We start from the raw sequence: 18,210 nt of genomic DNA on the forward strand, positions 1-18,210 counted from the left end.
GAAAGAGTTGGGTAGATGTATGTATTATAGGAGAATACAATGATATTGTTGTAGTATTCGTGAACGATGTATATGTATGTATATATGACTCGAGGGATACTTGAAGCTAGGCGAATGAGCTCATATTTATAAGAGTCAGAGGAAGGGCTGCTTGACTTGATGATGCTATTTAAGCCCGTCACTGTTATAGACAATGAAGCTTTTCTTCTCACATGTAGACTTCGTATTAGACATTAAGTAGGTATGAAACTCCAATGAAATACAATGCTAGTCTGACTCCAGCTTTCCTTTTCCCGTCCCAAATCCGCTATAATATGCAAAAGATGTATGCTCAAATAGAAATACAACGCCGCAGTACAATGTATCACCAATAAAACTCTTCCTTCTTCTCATTCGAGGTCCCAATCTTACAAATCACCTCACAATCCACAATCCACCATTCCCATATGCCTTATCCTGCATCAAGCCCACATCCGACCTCATTCCCACCCGATGCAGAGGAATCTTATCCACCTGCCGCACCACCTTCCCTGTCGTATCATCCATTTTCTCCGCAAACGTTCGGTTGGACTTGACGCTCTTCAGCACCGCCATCGTATCGTGAGGCCCCCAAGCTATGCGGCTTAGACTGGCTAATGTTTTATCAATATCTTTAAAATGTTGGTCGAGGAGGAGTTCCAGAGGTGCATTGTGCCCGGCAGCGGCGTGGAGGTAGCCCATGAGGAGCACTTTGACCTTGGCGTTGACTAAATTTGCGCCTTGAAAGTCGTGGATGATGTGGACTGAGATATTATTCTCCATGGCGACGGACGGGGGGGCATAACGGGATGGTGCTATGGTAACGATGGCTTCAAACCAATCTGCAGGAATCGTATCCCCTGGGGCCTTTCCATTGTTATTGCTAGGAGGAATATGTATACATGCCCAGGCAGCAAACACGCCTGGCATACGAAGCTTAATCTGGTCCGATACGCCGCTTAGATTTGCTGTCGGTATACTTAGATCCGAATATGATCTCCCTGTTCCAGGAACCACCTTTCCGTCGAATTTGACTGGGAAAGGCGCTTCAGGGCCAGCCTCGGAGCCGATAATTGGTACATTCTCCATGAGAGAATCATATCTCTCTTGCTGATCCTTTTGCCGCTGCCAGCTCTCTTGCACCGTATCGTGCATACCGGTTACCTGGTAGCTCTGATAGGCCATGGTGCCAGCCTTCTTGATCGTCGGGTTGGTAACGACTTTACTCACTGAGCTATTCACCACTGCGCCTGCCACGCCGATGTATCTGTTGGCCACAGCTTGGCCAATTGTGCTGGCGGCTCTGACGCCCATTTCCAGCGGCATTGTGCTTAAGCTGGCGCCTCTCATGACACTCACATCCGTCGATGTGCTTGCCACGCGAAAGACGGGGCTCCCGCAGAGGATTTTCTTGCCGGGTTCTGCTCCCGCACAGAGAACGAGACGGAAGTATCCATCTGATGCGATGGCGGGAATGCGTACGACGTGAGTCTCTCGTGGGATGTGCTTCTTTTGCTTGCTTGAAGCCTTTTTGACGAACCGCTTAAAGTCTCTCTGGATGACACGTTCGTCTGCCTCAGGGGTATCACTCACGGCAGTTTGACGAGCGGGAGTGACGTTGATCCATGAACCCGTAGTTCCAGCGAATGCTTTGATGGCCATGCCCATGTTTCCGGAGAAGCCTTTTTGCTGCATCCATAGAGTCCGTGTGGGCGGTAGAGGATCATCTGATAACACCGAGATGGAAACAGAGGTGGAAGGGCCAGAGTACCATATCAAAGCACTGGTATGGCGGATGATGGAGCAGTGGCGCGTAGATTCGCAAGGATGAGCGATGAGGCCAGAGGCAAAGTATTGAGCATTTCCAACGGCATTCCCAATGGCCGACTGCCAGTATGAACTCCCCTGTTTTGTATCTGTGCCTACATCTACGGGCAGAGTGACCGCATGCTGCGGACGCGGCGGGATGCCAGGCGATGATGGAGCTCCAATGGAGAGTGACGATGAGCTCTGAGCATGACGGAGAGGCAGTGCTGGTGCTGAAGGGGCTGAGAGACCTGGATATGGAGGCGGAGGAGGCAGATCGTCCTCGGGTGCTGTGATGTGAATTTGGGCAGAGAAAGCTTCGGTGCTGATCTCCTGAGAGCTAATGGCGGTGGCGGGCCGATTCACTGACAGATGAGGAGCTGCTGGCTTTTGTGCGAGGCTGGCAGCTGATTTACTGGGCTTCAATTGCTGAATTCCTGCGGTCTGTGAGGGTGCAATTGACTGCGATGGCAATGATTCGTCCATATACATGTCATAGATGTCGGCCTGATGGTTATATTCAGGCGCTCCTGGGACGGGCCGCCGCCGTATCACCGGGACAGGCTTACGCGCCACTCCAGCTCCCTCCATTATGGCGTTAACGTGCACAGAGTAGTAAGAAAGGGAAATCGACTATTGACCCTGGCTACTATAAAAATGCAGAGGGCGGAAGCATCGCATCTTATTTCGCTGTTGGGCATTGGTCTGACAAAGACCGGGTGTTGTTGGTGTTATAGCATCTACAAGTAATGGCTCTTCCGGAGAATTGGGGCCCATCAAAAGGGGGTCGTCCTCTTTGAGTCCCGGACAAAGCTGGACTTTGCTCGGCAAAGCTCAGCTGGGTCTGGAGCAGTTGGAGGCCCGCTGGCTAAATCTGCACAGTGCTATCGTGACCTAAGCCTGCTGAGAGGGAGGGCTGGGCGACTCGTATTGGTACGCGTCAGCGCAATTCGCACAGGAGCTGTGATTGGCACTTGGAGCAATCTCGTGTTTATTAGCGTGCACAAAGAGCGAGATTGATATCATTATTCTATCATTTCTTTTGTTCTTTTTTTAAGCTATTTTACTTTCTTTCATTTGAGGTATTTGGCTTGGCTACATCTAGCTAGATGCCATGAGGGCCTCCAACTGGCCGGGCTCCTTGATGGCGGTGGTGAGGTTCTCGTAGCCGGTCTCCGTGACGAGGATGTTGTCCTCGATACTGCATCGGGTTAGAATTGGAATTAGAGTTATAAAAAAGGGTAATATGAAAAGAGATTCGTTTGCTTACCGAACACCGCCGACATCCCAGTACTTGGCGAGCACGGACGAGTCAATGTACTTGCTCTGCTCGGGGTTCTCCAGGTAGGGGTCGATGATGAATTTGCAAAAGTAGACCTGTGCTCGCGTGTCAGATTCGAAAATCATACGTTATTTGCATCATGGATTCTTATGGAGTAGCACTTACACCGGGCTCGACGGTGACAACTCCGCCGGCGGGAACTTGGCCTCGCAGACGCAGGTTCTGGAAGATGACATCGGGGTCCTGGCGGTTGTGGTTGCCGCCAGTGTCGTGGGTGTCCATGCCAAGGTAGTGGCCCAGGCCGTGGGGGAAGAAGGCCTGGCTGATTCTGGCGTTGAAGATCGCGTCCTTGTCGCCCTTGAGGATGCCCAGAGCTAGCAGTCCGTCAATGGCGATCTTGTGGGCCAGGAGGTGGGCATCCTCCCAGTGCATGCCAGCCTTGATAACCGCAATGCACTCCTGCTGCATCTTGTAGACGATGTCGTAGATCTCGCGGGCCTCCTTGGTGAACTTGCCGTTGAGAGGGAAGGTTCTGGTCTGTTATTGCATACTCGATCAGTAACGACTTCGATCAGTCAATTCGATAACATTGAAGAAGCTACTTACGATATCAGCGGCATAGTTATCCCACTCAGCACCAGCATCGATCAGCAGGAGCTGCTTTCCTGCCAGCGGAGCGTCGTTGGGAACGTAATGCAGAGTCGCCGCAGCAGTGCCGCCGGCAACAATGGGGTGGTATGCCATTTCCTTGGCGCCGTTGGCAACGCATCGCTCCAAAAACACAGCCTCGAGCTCTCTCTCGTTGGATGCCTTCTTCGCCTTCTCGACGACGGCCTTGTGCGCTAAGCTGGAAATGCTGTTGGCCTTGCGGATCATGGCAACCTCGAACTCATCCTTGACGACACGAGAGACCTCGATGGCGGGCTTGAGGAGCTCGAAATCCTTGTTCTCGAAGCCGATGAAGGTGATGTGGTCTGACACCTGGTCCTTGATGGCGTAGATTTTCGAGTTGGAGTTGGTGCCCGAGAGGTGGGCAAGTGTAGCGTTGACTTCGGTCGTGAGCTTCACCTCGTCAACGTCGTATAGCTTGAGGGCGTCGTCGATGGTGGTTGGCAGGCCAGACCAGATGACATCATGAGGATCGATCGGGGGGATGAAAAGGGTGGACTTGGAGGATTGGATGTCGTAGGTAAAGAAGCAGTCGGCGAGATTGCAGCCGGTAAGGTAGTAGAAGAAGCGGCGCTGTCTGTAAGAGTGCGCTCGGTTAGCAGAATGCACATGTATAGCTATAGAAGCCAGGGAATGGCTGCGCATAGTCGCAGAGCTGAAGCATACCGGAAGGGCTCAGGAGAGTCGTTGTCCTCGAGAAGCTTGGTGTGGCGGCCCTCGAGATAGAGAACACCATTGGCGTTGGGGTCCTTCTTGCGGATGAGGTCGACAACGCGGCGGGCGTGCGACTTGCCAGGGTATTTGCCCTTGAGAACAGCTTCGAAATCTTTGGCGACCATCTTTGCTGAGCTTCTTTTCGAGAGGGAGGAGAAGCAGCGATGAAAAGATACAGGAGAGAAAGAGGAGGAAGAGAAAGAGTGCAGAGGAGCAAAAGCAGTCCGAGGCTGGAGTCGGACTTGGAGCTGGCGATGATGATTATGGTGGGGGAGGCACACGCCGACGCGGGGCTTTTTGGGTCCTTGCAACGGCAGCAGAGTTCGCCGATGGAGAGGTCGCAGCATGGGCTCTTGGCTCTCTAGAGTGCTGTATCTCTCTGTTATCTAGCGGGACAGAGTGGATGTTACCGTCTACAGAGGCCACTCAACGTGTAGTTCAAGGCCCGAGAATTTCTGAACTTCTCCGAGCGGGTTTGCGGCTGCTCCATCAAGCAGATGGCCGCATTACTGTATCTCGGGGGACTTTTTGTGCGCTAAGAGACACAGGATGGATGGAGCCCATTCCTACGGCCGAGGTCGGTAAGTATCTACATGTACATGCATGGCAACAGAAGATACGCTGCCTTTGTCTAATTGATGGAAGTGCTGAGCTCGACTACAAGATGATAACGCCGTATATGGATAGCAGTCTTGTCGTTTACATGAATGCTGCAGCTATTAAAGCGATAGCAGTAGAGCAAAAACTACAGAGCTCAAAAGCTCAATCCCTCGAACTGCTAAGCATCAAGCTAGGAGGACTCCGCTCGCTGGAAATGGATGGATTGTCCCCACAGCGGCTGTCAGCGGCTCTCGTATTGGCGTCGCCAAGATACATCTTCACTTACACACATCAGCAGTACTATTAAGACGGCGGGAAAGGTCTGAACCCAGTTTGTACTTGTACCACTGTAATTCCACTATCTTGCAGAGCTTCGTCTGTGTCTAGCCGTAGGTTGGCCTGAATACTCGCCGGGAGCTACTGGGTCAGACACTTACAGCACTACACCTACAGGTAATACTCTGCCCATTTCTTGTCTTTGATTTTCTATTAAGGTAGCATCACCTTGGAGAAGAGTTGCTAGGATTCAGCGCACAGACAACAGACGCAAGGTGGCATGAAAGTAAAGAGTACCACCTGTAGAGGGCGCCCCTCCCTTGCAGGCCTATCTACAGCGCTTCAGCTCCAATTGAACAGGGAGAGAGCCATGGGCTGTAAGGGCGTGGAATAGTACATGAAATGTATTGTGTACATGTCAGTTCTATTGCTAGATTTTTGTTTCCTTTTGCTTTTTAAGTTTCAGCCCGGTGCAACCTCAGCTGCTCCGGCAGCGATCCGGATATGCAGTGGAGCTGCACTTACATTGGTCCAAGCACTCCGAGCACCTCTTCAGCTCTTTCAACCTTTCCCTGTCTCTCTCTCCCTTTCCTCCGGACAATGCTGCTGTGCCTACCTATGTAGTAGCTTATTTACATTTGGTAGGTAACTTCAAAGTCTCAGCGTTCATCTACCCTCTGAATCTCTGAGAGTTTTTATACTCTTCCATTAATGGAGATGCTCAGCCAAAGAGGTATCAAAATACTAGTGGGTACTACAAGCCGAGTGCATTCATAAAATTGAGCAATAGAGCAGCACTGCAAGTGGGCATATCACAAATCTTATGCGTATGCCATGAACTTTGTGTGTCGATCATTTACCCGGTCTCAACTTCTTAATATTGCCAGCCTACAGTCAAGTAATAGTAACTGTAAGTCTTACTGCCTCTCACAGAGCGTAGCGCATCAGATAATAAGTGGGTACTTCGTACGCCTCTCGTCAAGTGCAAAGGCCCCTGGCAATCTACTAATATTCAGCTCAGCTCTACGACGCCCATAGGATAGCCGTAAGACACTGCTTTCATTTCTTAATCACCCACCTCCTCCGCCGTAGCATAGTGGCTGGGGGGCTCACTTGGATCCTTGTGTCACTGCAACTCTTTTGCATGTTAGATAGTGTCATATCCAAGCCAGCCTCACCGCAAGAGCCAAGCTGTGAAAGCCCGAGACAAACTCCATCATGCCAAGCCCCTTTTCTTTTCTTTTTTACATTGAGGCTTTTGACCAGCCAGTGTCCCTTCGGCCTTACTTTGTCGATGGCGGATAATCTCACCGAAACCTCTTCGAATAGAGCAGGTTATGGAGGGGGCGTACATGTGATCCGCGGAACTACGGCTCGACGATGAGAGACAAACATCAATAGTGCCAAATCTGAGTACTTTTCCAGTTCATAACAAGTTCATCCTCCCTGCGTTCGTCGTATCGGCTCTGAATAGCCGTGGGCGGCCGCTTGAAGCCATCGTAGGCTGCCATCACGCAGTCATCACTCGAGACAGAGCGCCAAGAGCGTCACAAGGCATCAAAAAGGATCCAATAATCTGTCTCAGTTCTGCATCTGACGCAAACACGCTGAATCCCTCTCTTATTCGGAGATACCCGAGGGATCTGCGCCCTGGGCGCGAATTGTTCCCATCTCTAGGCAAGGAACTCACCCTCAGCTCATCGCCAGACACTACTGGATAGACATCTAATTAAGCATTCATTAGGCAAAGTTACTGCATGTGACGGGATCGAAATAGTATCGGAATCGGCATTTGCCGCGCCTCACATCAATCTCGGAGCCCCATTTGGATAGCACATGTACTAGCAATCCTTGGGCTGATCAGTCCTGTCAAACCAAGTGGGCGAAAATTGGTGCAGAACTATAGTCTATGAGCTCGCTTAACAACACAGGTACAGTTGACTTCAAAATGAGTCTACTAGGGGAAAGTGGGTGGGTGTGTTGTCAAATACATACAGACAGATATGCTTATGCGTCGAAAGCTGAATCTGAGTAAGAATTCGTCCAGCGTTTCGAGTTATTGATCTGTTATTCCCCTTATTCGTTGTTAAACTAAAATATTTTGTCCTTACAGGTATTTTTAGCTCGCTAGCCAAAGTAAAATCCCAGACAAAGTATACGAGCTACCTGTATGTTGCTCTATACTTGTCTTGGGCGCCCATGTCGTCTGTATATGGCGCCACAGGTGACACAAATATCTGGGAACTTCGGCAGTACTTTTGTATCCCAACAAGAATCTATGAATACGAGTACGAGTGAGAAAGCAGAGAGAATTAGAGTAGAACTGCTCAACCCCTTGCTGGACTCAAGTTGACACTGATCACATAGTTTGCATCCATGAACATCTCCTAGTAGTCATGCCTATACTGCCTCCACAGACCAGGTTTCTTTGAGTAACCATACAAGGGCCTCATTTAGTTAATTTTGTATCAGCAGAGTGATTAACGAGAGGACCCTTACCAGGTACCCGGTAGAGAGAGCCAATTGGAACACAAACCAACAGCCTGTCCTGAATCATGGATGGCACATAAGTCAAAATGTAACACAAAACACGTGGTTTTCAAGGTTTCTTGCATAAACTTCTGTAGGTAACTCTAACAGTAGATCCCGTTGGCAGCCAATCAATACGGCAGTAAATGGTATCGGTGTATCCATCCGCATATCAAAAAGTTCAACTAGTTTAGATTTTGAGCGCTAAGATGGGCTAATATACCGAAACATATTGCAGCTAGCTTGTCAATAGACATTTATCTCTTCCTAAGACTCTCCAGTGTGGGTCTTCTTAAAATGAGGCGAGTTGTCTTACCTTGGGCTTAAATCTTCCACCAGAGATAGGTTTAACCCCTAGGGTTTCAGCAGCGAAGTTGCACGAATGTCTACACTAGGCACGAACGAATAGCAAGCGAATTACGTGAAAATATATACAGTATTGTTCGCTTAGTTATCTTGCCTGTTGCTCTGTAGTAACATATTTTCGATTATGTATGCGATATAAGGTTCTAACTGTTACTATCCAACTACACGACGGGAAAATAGGAAATACACGAAAGTTTAACTGCTGAGATATAGCGTAGTCCAGACTTTTCTTTTCCTTTGCTGCTTGCTACCTCTCTTCCTCCCTATGTAGTACTCATGACTGCAGGCCCCACACATCCTCTCCATCCTTTCCCCTGGCTGTAAATAGGCTTCCGCGCTTAAAATCGTGTCCTAGCTCTCGTTTAAAGAGCATAAGACCGGATATGCGGCAGCCTTCTTTTCTTGGTAATACTATTACATCACTAGCCTAGGATACTCCACAGATGCCTGTCACTTGATGTAGGGCTGGGCTGGGAAGCCGGGGAGATGCAGAGGGGGGTAGGATTTGAGCACAGATCTAGGATGTAACCTATACTCCGGGACGAGATTAGCCGCTGTCGGTAAGCCAGCTTCACTTGGCTCCTCTACTGTAAACCATGATCTTAGCCGAGGCACCTTATCTGAGACCCACGCTTAAAAAAAGAGAAGAAGATCATTCTAGCCATAAAGGTCTCTCGCCATTTTGTGCACCCCCCTCCCCTGTCCCGGAAATTCGGATAGCTTTCAGCCTCATCTTGGCACGGGACACACAGTGATCCTTCAGCCGGGCTAATGGCTTCTTGAACTTTTGGTGTTGGCTGTCAAAGAAGTACTAGGAAAATTGAACATCCACTTGGTAAAGAGGGCTATACCAAAAACAAAAGAGTAAAGAAAAATAGATAAAAATGCTAAAAAGAAAGAGAAGACGCGCCAGGGGCACAAAGGTCAGGGAGAGAGGTTATGTGAGGGGAAATTGCCCACACTACTACTTTTGTACCTAGCAAACATAACTGGAATACGAGTCCTCAGGTATATTCATCGGTTCAAGACAAGCCACTATCAAGAGCTGTCCAATCGTTCATATAGCATCACGACATTGCTCCCCTGCATATTCCCTTTCCATCTCCTTCTAAGCTAGATCTGTCTATGATCGTCCGGGCAGTCTTAACTTCGGATCCTGTCGAGTGTTGTATCTAGTGTGAATCCGAATGTAACAGCGGAGCTACTCAATCTACTCTATTCGCTGGAAGGGAGTTGGCTTTTCTACTTGAACATTAACTACTCGTGCTACATAATTAGGTGTGTCTAGAGAAGACTAGAGGTGTAGCCTTAGAGAACTTGATGTATGCATGGGCTATCACAGCCCAAAATATGAAAGTACAGCTGCACAAACTGGGAAATCGTGAAGAACATGGGTCCATGTCTAACTTAGTATCTTTCTCTAATTACATACATACATGTACTTTGAACACTTGTTATAGGGGATATAGCCTTCCTCTTGTCTATATAATTCGGCCTTCTCGCCCTCAATTTCCAACAAAAAAAACTCAGATCCTCACACAACTCACTCTCAAGCACATCCACTTAAACCACTCTCAAACTCTCAAAGCCCAGACAGCTATTCTACTTTTACCCATCCTCCAACACTATCTTCTCTTCAACACTTCACGCAAATTTCTTCAATATGGCCTCTGCATACACTATGAGCTTCTCTCCCCCTATGCAGATTACAACTAAACCCGGCAGCCCCATCAAAAGCGGTGCAAACATCAAGATCACTGCCAAGCTGGCTGTCGCGGACCCAACCGGGAATTACATGGCACATGCCGACGCCCTGGATGCGAGCGGTCAAGAGGTCAAAGGCGTCCTTAAAGGACAACTAGCTGCTTCATGGGCACCAGTGAACGGTGGCAATGCGACTGAGACCATTGAGTTCAAATTTGACCGAATGAATATCTCTGAACCCGGCACATACCAAATCCGTATTCAGGCCTACAAGCAAGTTGCCGGCGGTATCAACCAACTCACCAAAACTACGATCCCCGTCGAAGTAACTGCTTAGCTTCAGCATCAAGTAAGTTCAAATTCACCGCAGCTCTTCTTTCCCGTTCCTCCTTCTGGGGGACGTAGCACCAGATGCGCTGACATTTATTTTTTATACTATAGCATCGTCTCTGAAGATTAAAATAAGCTGATTTTGAACCGTTATGCATGGATATGGGCGTGAATATTGGGACGAGTGGATTTTTAACATTTAACTGAGGGAGATGGCCTATACCTATCAGTGGACTTGGGCTCTCAAGGAGAAAATGGATGGGGTGGATAAGGTTTTTTAAGCGAACGCATGTCAGTTTATGCTCTTGGGAATCATGGATAGTTATCCGTGGATAGTTTTAGATAGCTTTAGATAGTTTTCATAACGTCAGCTTTGCATTGTTTCTAAACGCTGTGGCTCACACTCTATCGATGGTGATGTTATCTCGAGCAGTTACGTGGTTGACGCCCCTGCTTCATTGAGACATGGTTACTTCAGCTTTTCATAAAAGATCAGATAATCTTCATAAATTGGAGAAATGGGCCACACAAACTTCTCCACAGCTAGCGAATCTAAGGCTCGGATCGGCAGCTTCCGAGCAAAAAGGCTGGCCAAGACGTAGTAGTAAGATTCGTGTATACAAACACCTGATCCTTCACAACCGCCCAAGCGAGACCTGAGACTGGCAGTCAGATAGGCAAGGACATACGAGTATATCCAAAAATAACTTAGGGTCGCAGTAAAAGGGAGCAAAAGGAAGCAGATAGAAAGAGAGAGAAACAATCGTACGCGCCTTGTCAAGAGACTAGAGCAGTTACAGCTACTACAACAGCCAAAGAATCCAATAGTTCATAAAGATACGAATGTTTGCTGTCAGTTAGAGGATGAATGTCTCTTGGGAAGATACAAGAGATACCTAACCAGGGTCTCCATTGGGCTGATGGGGCTGATCTTAGAGGGGCGTGATTCACGAGACCGGAACAAAAAGTAACGAAGCAAAACGTACCATAGTACATAGAGTGGAGTGGGCAGAGGTACCACAGATGCAAATTCCGTCCGCCAAAGAAATAGAGGACGAGAGCGGAAGCGCAAGAAAGAGCCGGGAGGATTGTGGCTTGTCTTAGACGAAAGCTGAAAAGGAAAAGGTATTGGAGAAACAGAAGTGGAGGTAATAAGAGATTATACTCCTCTTATAAACAGCCATAAACAGAAATGAGAGAGGGTACTGAAAGAAGTAGATGCCGTCATGGTTTGCGTTTGTATCTTAAACGCTGGGTTTCTTTGCAGCCATCTTCCATGCTCATAGGAATACACTGAACCAATTTCAATCCAAGGTTCTCAGCTGTGCTAGCTGTATAACTTAATTTTCTTTTGCATCTGTCAATTCTAATTATTATTACTACTTATTGGTTTTACTTACTTATTTATTTATTTTCATCCTACGAGTTACACTGAAGTGGTTTACGTCAAAATTAGATGGGCACAGTAACAAGTACATAGATACAAGCACGAGTTTTGTTGACAGGGGGTAGCACTGGACATGGACCCTTGTCTTGGATCTCTCTTTGCTTTTTCCCGAAAATCCACGGCATTTACTAACCATACGGCTACCAGTACTTCGTACACCCTTTTAATAGTGATGGATGGGGTGTGATGAGAGAGAGGGCGTGAGCCCTGAGGCTTTGTTACTGAGGCTACTTCTATTCTTTTCTTTTCTCTCTTTCGCTTTTGATGCTCTATACGAGCAACCTAGAGGGATAAGTATTAGATGAAGCGGCGTAAAGACTACCCGCCAGGTGGTTGCCTAAAAGCCGGTTGATGCTGGCTTACAGAGTATGATCGGCTCTACCTCTTGGGGGGAAATGTAAGGGGAGATTTGGTGATGGACGACGGAAGATACACAGCGTGTTAAATACAGTGCCAAATGGAGAGAAAACACGAAACTTGAAAAATTTAGACATAGAAAATTATAACTATGCGCACGCAAACGCAGCACCTATCCAATGAAAATTGTATCTTTACTATTACATTTTATTAGAAAATTGGTTTGCGCTTCTTGTACTTTTGATTATCGTTTGGGCGCACAAGTACGAAGTACGATTAAGCTACACAGCCTACATATAAACACTAAGCAAACGAGAAGCGCCTCGGAGATATGTGGATCACGTGTCTCAGTTGGTGGCCCCACCATTTCGCAGCCTCTTTTCGGCCTGGTCCTGAGATGGACTTTTGAGAGGCGCTTGGAGGAATAAGGAAAGCCTCGGACGACAGCAGCTGGAGGTGGCGCTGGGAAAGATTAGCAGCCTGACATTAACTGAAACAACAGCCGGTGAGACAAAAGAGATAGGGGTGAAAGGAAACCGGGAGAAAACAAAATGGTGTATTATTTCACATCCAGTGTGGTTGAGCCATCCGGCTTCATCTATGTGGGCAAGGATAAGTTTGAGAGTGAGTTTGCCCATGCATCCACTCACTTACCGAAGAACTGGGGACTTTTCTAATGTTTGTACACGTTTACTAGATGAGGACCTGATCAAGTATGGCTGGGAGGAAGATGTCTGGTATGAGGCCGCCCCCCGAACTTAATTCTCCTCTCGCTCACAGCTGACTTTTCCAATCTCTAGGGTATGAGACGAAGACTCTGGGCTTCAACCACTCATGACAATTGATGAATATTGACAAAGATTCTACTAGTTCCACGTCGACAAGCTTTCCAGCGCTCACATCTACCTACGCATGCAGCCTGGCCAAACATGGGACAACTTGCCCCCGGAGCTGGTCATGGACCTGGCACAGCTCACAAAGGCAAACTCAATAGAAGGTTCATTTTTTCTCATCTCCATCTCATATCTATCAATAGTCTCTAACGCTACCTGTCTTTCTAGGAAATAAAAAAGACAACATCACCGTCATCTACACCCCCTGGGCCAATCTCAAAAAGGATGGAAGCATGGACATCGGCCAAGTCAGCTTCCACGATCAAAAAAAGGCAAGCATCTTCCCTGCTCTACCCTCTTCCACAAAACGAAAGCGGAGAAAACTCGTCATCTTCTCTTAACCAATCTAACCGTGAAGCCACTCAAACAGGTCAAGCGTATCCTCGTTCCCAATCGCGAGAACCCCATCGTCAACCGCCTTAACAAGACCAAGGTGGAGAAGAAGCCTGATCTAAAGGCCGAAAAGGATGACATGCTCAAGCAGATACGGGCTAGGGAGCAGGCAGCAATGCAAATCAAGGTACGCGTCCACGTTCCAAAAGCTGATGCCTTGATAGGCTGCAGCTTCGGGCCTATGACCATTTGGCTGACCTATTTCCAACGGCAGAAAAAAGAAGAACAGCGACAAGCTCAGGAGTGGAAGGAGAAGAAGTGGCAGAAAGACCACGCGTACGATGAGCTATTTACCGATGAGAACATGGCCGCATCGAGCAATCAAGACCGATCGGAGGATTGGGAAGACGATTTTATGTAAATCATTTGGCGATGTTCACGAGAACTATCTTGGAAGCGATTAATAATTAAAAAACAGTCCAATATACCATTGCCTAGCTGTTAACCTGTTCCTTCAAAAGTAGGGTATTGCAAAAAGAAAAACCAAAATACGACTAAAGACTTGTAATCCAACTAAAGGAAGCGTGTTCTTCAAAAGAAGAAATTATATCCCATCAATTCCGTCCCATAACCAGTACCCAATGCTCTTTTATCCCATTTACACGTTTACGTCAATCCTCCGATTGCCAATCTTTATACTATCCATCTTCCTTGTGATACTTTGCAGCTCAGGCGGAACTTCTAGTCTAATCGGACTCGATGAGGCGGCTGGTGATGCAATTCTCTTTGGGCTTGATGGCTGGCCGACAAGAGCTGGAGGCATATCATACTCTTCATCCTCTTCATTCTCTTCGTCAAATTCCTCCCAGTCCTCTTTCTCCCGCTGCAAATTACCTTGTTTTTCAGGGTCGTTGATCATTACAACAGGCTCGCCGCCTGGTAGCCGCACCTCTGATGCTTCTAGAGTTTGTGCAATGTCGAGGAGCAAAACGTCCATAGGGCAAATGTAAGCCACACGCTTACGCTGACTCCAGGCCAATACATGCCCACAAAGTTGCCCGTGCTGCCGGTCGACAATCCAGGCACCGCTATCTCCTGGTATGCCTAGAGGATAGGAAGGCTTCGCGTCTTGCCCAGCTGTTGAAGACAAAGTGCTGGCGATTTGGTATGTATGGCTCGGGGACTGGCGTCCGTAAATCTTGACGCTTGTCAAGGCTGGTAAAATTTGCCCAGTCTGTGAGCCGCTGGTTCGTGCAACGCATTGTACTTCTAGGCCGGGGAGAGCTGACCACGGCGCCACCGTTGTTGGCCGAAGCACTGGCTGATTGCTCTGAGTTTTCTTTCCAAGTGTGCGGGACCTTTGGTTTCCATCATCCGATATTTTGGGGATCGAATTGTCATTAGGCAAACGCCCATCGGCGAATTCGAAAAGGGCCCAGTCCACTTCATGAATCAATCCATTAGCTTCCTTCCGGCGAATACCGCTGGAAGCATACACTTCACCGAGGCTGAAAGTGTCAAGATGGTCTTCATCTTCAGTCTCGGCATAAGGATAGAAGCCTTCTTCTACGTCATCTAAAGCAGGCTGAGTGACGATATAGCCATCGCCACACCCGGGCTCTATACCCGGAATATCACCAGGTTCACTGTACTCTTCGTCTTCCTCATCTTCTTCATCGTCGTAGTCGCTGGTAAGGTCTGTTTCAGAATAGGGCTCTGACTCTGTGTCGGACAGTTCATAAGAGTAGTCATCGCTATCGAAGCTACCAAATGCCGATTCAGGCTGCCACTCGCGCCCTGGAATGGCACTGCTGCGCGTGGTATCGGGAAATCCAGAATCGCGTTCCGGGTCGTCGAGCATGTGGTGCACAGTCATGCCATAAGTCTTTTCATCAACAATAACAAGGCCGCCAAAGCTCACCGGAGGCAAGTGTCGGTCTCCTATCCAGGCTCCAATGCTTGCGCCATTACTGGGCCTCTCTTGATATTCAGGATTGACAGCATCGACATGTTCGTCATCGCTATCGTGGCCCGATGGATTTCCACTAGATCTACTTCCTCGCGCCATAGATCTCATGATTGATCCTTGTCGTCGTGATCTGATGACACTTCCACGGCATACTTTGAGACCAAAGCCTGTAGAATCGTCAAACAACTCACCCAGCTTCTTCTTCAAGATGGCGCGGACTTTGCCAACAGATGAGCAGACCACCAATACAGTGGGTCTGGTCTGGTGAGGGCTGGGCCCCACGGATTCGAGAGATATCTCTACGGACTCGGGGTGCTTGCGGTAGAATGACTTTAGAGCGATGTTGATCTGAGGCATGAGGATAGAATTCCATTTGTCCACAACATCCGGAGGTAGTGGTACGTGAGGATATAATCGGACCTTCGTTTCCGGTTTACTTTCCTTGATTTCGGGCTCTATTCTATTATTAGATATTGTATCTTGTTAATGCATTAAGGAGGGGAGGCAGTCACGTACCGTAGGCTTCGATACTTTTATTCTGGGTATATGTTGGCGCTGGTGGTGGAGGAGGTTTCTTGGCAGGGGCCGCAGGGCCTGGTGTTGCCTTTTTGTCTTTAGAGTCTTTCGAAGGCCCTATTGTAGGCAATGGAGCAGCTTCAATGGGCGATGGCTCATGACCTAGCCTTTCCTCGAATCCGCTGACCCCATCTAGAATGCAGCAGGCCTCTAAGAATCGCGTAACACGCATCTGCACACCAGAAAGCAGAGATTCACCCTTGGCCTCACCAGAAAGCTCATTGTCAACAACTTTCCAACAGGCTTGGACGGCTTTCATATACAGTGTACCGCATCTGATGGCCAGTGCATCCAAAGCAGACTCTGGAACAGTTGTGGGCGCTGCGCTTGGCGCAAGGTTTTCCAATTTCGTCCATAGTCCAATAGACAGGAGTACCATTGCTAGGGAGTATACTTCCAAGACTCTCTCATCAGTAGACTTTGGGAGAGGAGACGTCTGTGCAGCTCGAGGATCGAGGGGGTGCTGCCATATTGAATTTGTAATTGAAGATTCTTCATCAGTGAAGACGTCGAACGAAGACAACACAGGTCGGCGAATATCAACATGTCCTTTGCCGTCGCTGTTCACTGGCGCTGTACCTTTGCTGAACAAAATGTTGGCATCAGAGAGATTACCGTGGGTAATCCCTCTAGCATGCATATCAAACACTGTATTTGCGAGGTTATACGCAAAGCGGAACTTTGCCTCCAACGGAGGTTCTGAGCCGCCACGAGCAAGGAGGTCGCTCAGAGTAGGTAGACTGTACTGAGGGTTTTGGCTTACACGATTGGAAGCCAATGTGTTGAAGGTAGGCGGGAAGAGATAAACCAAACCCAATCGAGAATTCTCAAGATCTTCAAAGTAGCCGAGCAGGCGAGGCAGACCAGTCCAAGAGCCAGGGGCTCTCTGGGGATCCCGTTGAAGACCAGCAGAAAGCTTCTCGAAGCGGGCCATCGGGGGCATAATGCCCGTAGTCGAATAGATCGGATCAAACTCTGCATATTCAAGGAGAAGAGGAGCCCAAGGTTGTCTAGTAGCACCCTGGGTTGTGAGTTCAGAGTAGGCTGTCTTGCTCATGTAAACAACATGTCGACGAGCCGCTGATATGGTGCTTAGCCCATCTTGCAAAGGTTGCAAATGTGTCAAGCTCTTGGGGTCAATCTGCTGAGGGGTCTGCATTCGTGTTGATTCGAATGGTCGAAAATCACCTTCTGAAGCAGAAACCTTGGATTTCGACTTTGTTACTGGCGAGTTTAAAGTATCAGATGAGCGCATGCGCGATAAGTCGTAAAGGGTATCGATGGAGGCAGTGAGATCCCGAATTAGATCCTCGAATCGTCCCTTATCCCATTGAACAAGCGGTGCTTTACGATCAGGTGATGGCCGAACTCCCTCCACAACTCGCTTATAACTCAACCATAGAGGCTCGGCTTCGGCGAGAATATCCTTAATAGTGGACATGATGCTGCCCACGACCTCGCTCAGGCCAGCCTTGGAAAGAGACTCATCAATTTCAGCAGACTGATTAGGATCAGACCATTCTAGCCCCCAGCTGACAAAGCGATCCTTTTGGATGCGCAATTTGCGATATAGCGCCTTGATCTCGGGGTCATCTTCATGTTGAGCAGGCTCCTTGACAAAGTCGCTGGATTTCTTGGTGTCATTGTAAAGACGACTCAGACGGCGCTGGAAGGGCAGCTGAAAGCCACCCATCGGCAAGACAGACTCCATCTTGCGCTGCGGGAGAAACGGGGAAACGCTGACTGCTAAACGCTGCTCCTCCTATTGCGCTGCCTATATATTGGATATTTGCTGTTGCCTGAAGGGGACCCTGTTATGATAACTCTATCGGGCACTGGGGCCGCACTCGGTTAGACCGGGGACACTCAAAGCGGATCTCAAGCTGGACCTCGCCTGACCTCGATGCAGCTGCTGCAGGGCGGATAGGTGTCTGCGACGTTTGATTCAAGCGCGATGCATCACAGCGCTAATCAGCGTCGCAGATATCGAAGGGCGGCTGGACGAGGTGTCTCTAAATCAGGCGACGGGCCAATCCAATGCAGGCACCTGCGCATACACCCTGAAGAGGGGCAAAAGCGATCCTACTGAGCTTAAAAAAGCGACAAGACTTGCGCTGCAAGATACGCGCCTGAACAGCGTCGAAGAATCCGATCAGGCAGAAGAATTGGAGAATTAGATTCGGAGAAATATCGAGCCTGGTGCTTGTTCTGAGATGGACAACGCAGCCAAGACCCAGATGGAACGGCTGATGAGTGTTTATCCAGTCGGTGTTGGTTATCGAATTGAAACTCGCCGCCTTGCGGTGGCACTGCGGCTCAACACCGTGTGGACAGTAATCGT

The 18,210-nt window shown here is 48.6% G+C and overlaps 6 protein-coding genes across 6 annotated transcripts; 3 read left to right on the forward strand and 3 right to left on the reverse strand.

The window, feature by feature from the left end:
• Positions 1-259: 259 nt before the first annotated feature.
• On the reverse strand, positions 260-2,791 carry GGI43DRAFT_172668 (uncharacterized protein). Its single transcript, XM_083199738.1, has one exon. The coding sequence runs from the start codon at positions 2,413-2,415 to the stop codon at positions 415-417; it is 2,001 nt and encodes a 666-aa protein (XP_083065554.1). The 5' UTR covers positions 2,416-2,791; the 3' UTR covers positions 260-414.
• Positions 2,792-2,814: 23 nt separating this feature from the next.
• GGI43DRAFT_394948 (peptidase M24, structural domain-containing protein) lies at positions 2,815-5,177 on the reverse strand (the record flags this gene model as incomplete). Its single annotated transcript, XM_083204821.1, has 5 exons — positions 4,442-5,177; positions 3,713-4,352; positions 3,272-3,643; positions 3,095-3,201; positions 2,815-3,025 (listed from the first exon to the last, which is right to left on the reverse strand). Coding segments are annotated over exons 1-5 (1,610 nt in total), but the record flags the coding sequence as incomplete, so codon positions are not given.
• Positions 5,178-5,454: 277 nt separating this feature from the next.
• GGI43DRAFT_394950 (uncharacterized protein) lies at positions 5,455-6,108 on the forward strand. Its single transcript, XM_083204822.1, has one exon. The coding sequence runs from the start codon at positions 5,763-5,765 to the stop codon at positions 6,012-6,014; it is 252 nt and encodes an 83-aa protein (XP_083065556.1). The 5' UTR covers positions 5,455-5,762; the 3' UTR covers positions 6,015-6,108.
• A 3,815-nt stretch (positions 6,109-9,923) lies between these two features.
• GGI43DRAFT_380062 (uncharacterized protein) lies at positions 9,924-10,301 on the forward strand (the record flags this gene model as incomplete). The annotated part of the gene is made up of 1 exon (XM_083202924.1): positions 9,924-10,301. The coding sequence occupies one exon, from the start codon at positions 9,924-9,926 to the stop codon at positions 10,299-10,301; it is 378 nt and encodes a 125-aa protein (XP_083065557.1).
• Positions 10,302-12,524: 2,223 nt separating this feature from the next.
• GGI43DRAFT_394956 (uncharacterized protein) lies at positions 12,525-13,829 on the forward strand. Its single transcript, XM_083204823.1, has 6 exons — positions 12,525-12,722; positions 12,796-12,835; positions 12,968-13,095; positions 13,160-13,263; positions 13,362-13,511; positions 13,599-13,829. The coding sequence occupies exons 1-6, from the start codon at positions 12,650-12,652 to the stop codon at positions 13,743-13,745; spliced, it is 642 nt and encodes a 213-aa protein (XP_083065558.1). The 5' UTR covers positions 12,525-12,649; the 3' UTR covers positions 13,746-13,829.
• On the reverse strand, positions 13,732-18,209 carry GGI43DRAFT_172777 (uncharacterized protein). Its single transcript, XM_083199740.1, has 2 exons — positions 15,810-18,209; positions 13,732-15,748 (listed from the first exon to the last, which is right to left on the reverse strand). Exons 1-2 carry the CDS (start codon positions 17,578-17,580, stop codon positions 13,983-13,985), a joined length of 3,537 nt encoding a protein of 1,178 aa, XP_083065559.1. The 5' UTR covers positions 17,581-18,209; the 3' UTR covers positions 13,732-13,982.
• Position 18,210: the final 1 nt, after the last annotated feature.

Source organism: Trichoderma evansii (genome assembly GCF_050947405.1).
Source record: "Trichoderma evansii strain SZMC 28006 chromosome Unknown GGI43scaffold_2, whole genome shotgun sequence".
Taxonomy (NCBI): domain Eukaryota; kingdom Fungi; phylum Ascomycota; class Sordariomycetes; order Hypocreales; family Hypocreaceae; genus Trichoderma; species Trichoderma evansii.

Bases quoted from the DNA above. Each gene is read 5' to 3' on its own strand.
- GGI43DRAFT_172668 (XM_083199738.1), bottom strand. From the start codon at position 2,415: ATGGAGGGAGCTGGAGTGGCGCGTAAGCCTGTCCCGGTGATACGGCGG.
- GGI43DRAFT_394950 (XM_083204822.1), top strand. From the start codon at position 5,763: ATGAAATGTATTGTGTACATGTCAGTTCTATTGCTAGATTTTTGTTTC.
- GGI43DRAFT_394956 (XM_083204823.1), top strand. From the start codon at position 12,650: ATGGTGTATTATTTCACATCCAGTGTGGTTGAGCCATCCGGCTTCATC. The intron at 12,723-12,795 runs GTGAGTTTGCCC...CACGTTTACTAG, and splicing joins GGGCAAGGATAAGTTTGAGA to ATGAGGACCTGATCAAGTAT. The intron at 13,512-13,598 runs GTACGCGTCCAC...TTCCAACGGCAG, and splicing joins AGGCAGCAATGCAAATCAAG to AAAAAAGAAGAACAGCGACA.
- GGI43DRAFT_172777 (XM_083199740.1), bottom strand. From the start codon at position 17,580: ATGGAGTCTGTCTTGCCGATGGGTGGCTTTCAGCTGCCCTTCCAGCGC. The intron at 15,749-15,809 runs GTACGTGACTGC...ATAATAGAATAG, and splicing joins TAAAAGTATCGAAGCCTACG to AGCCCGAAATCAAGGAAAGT.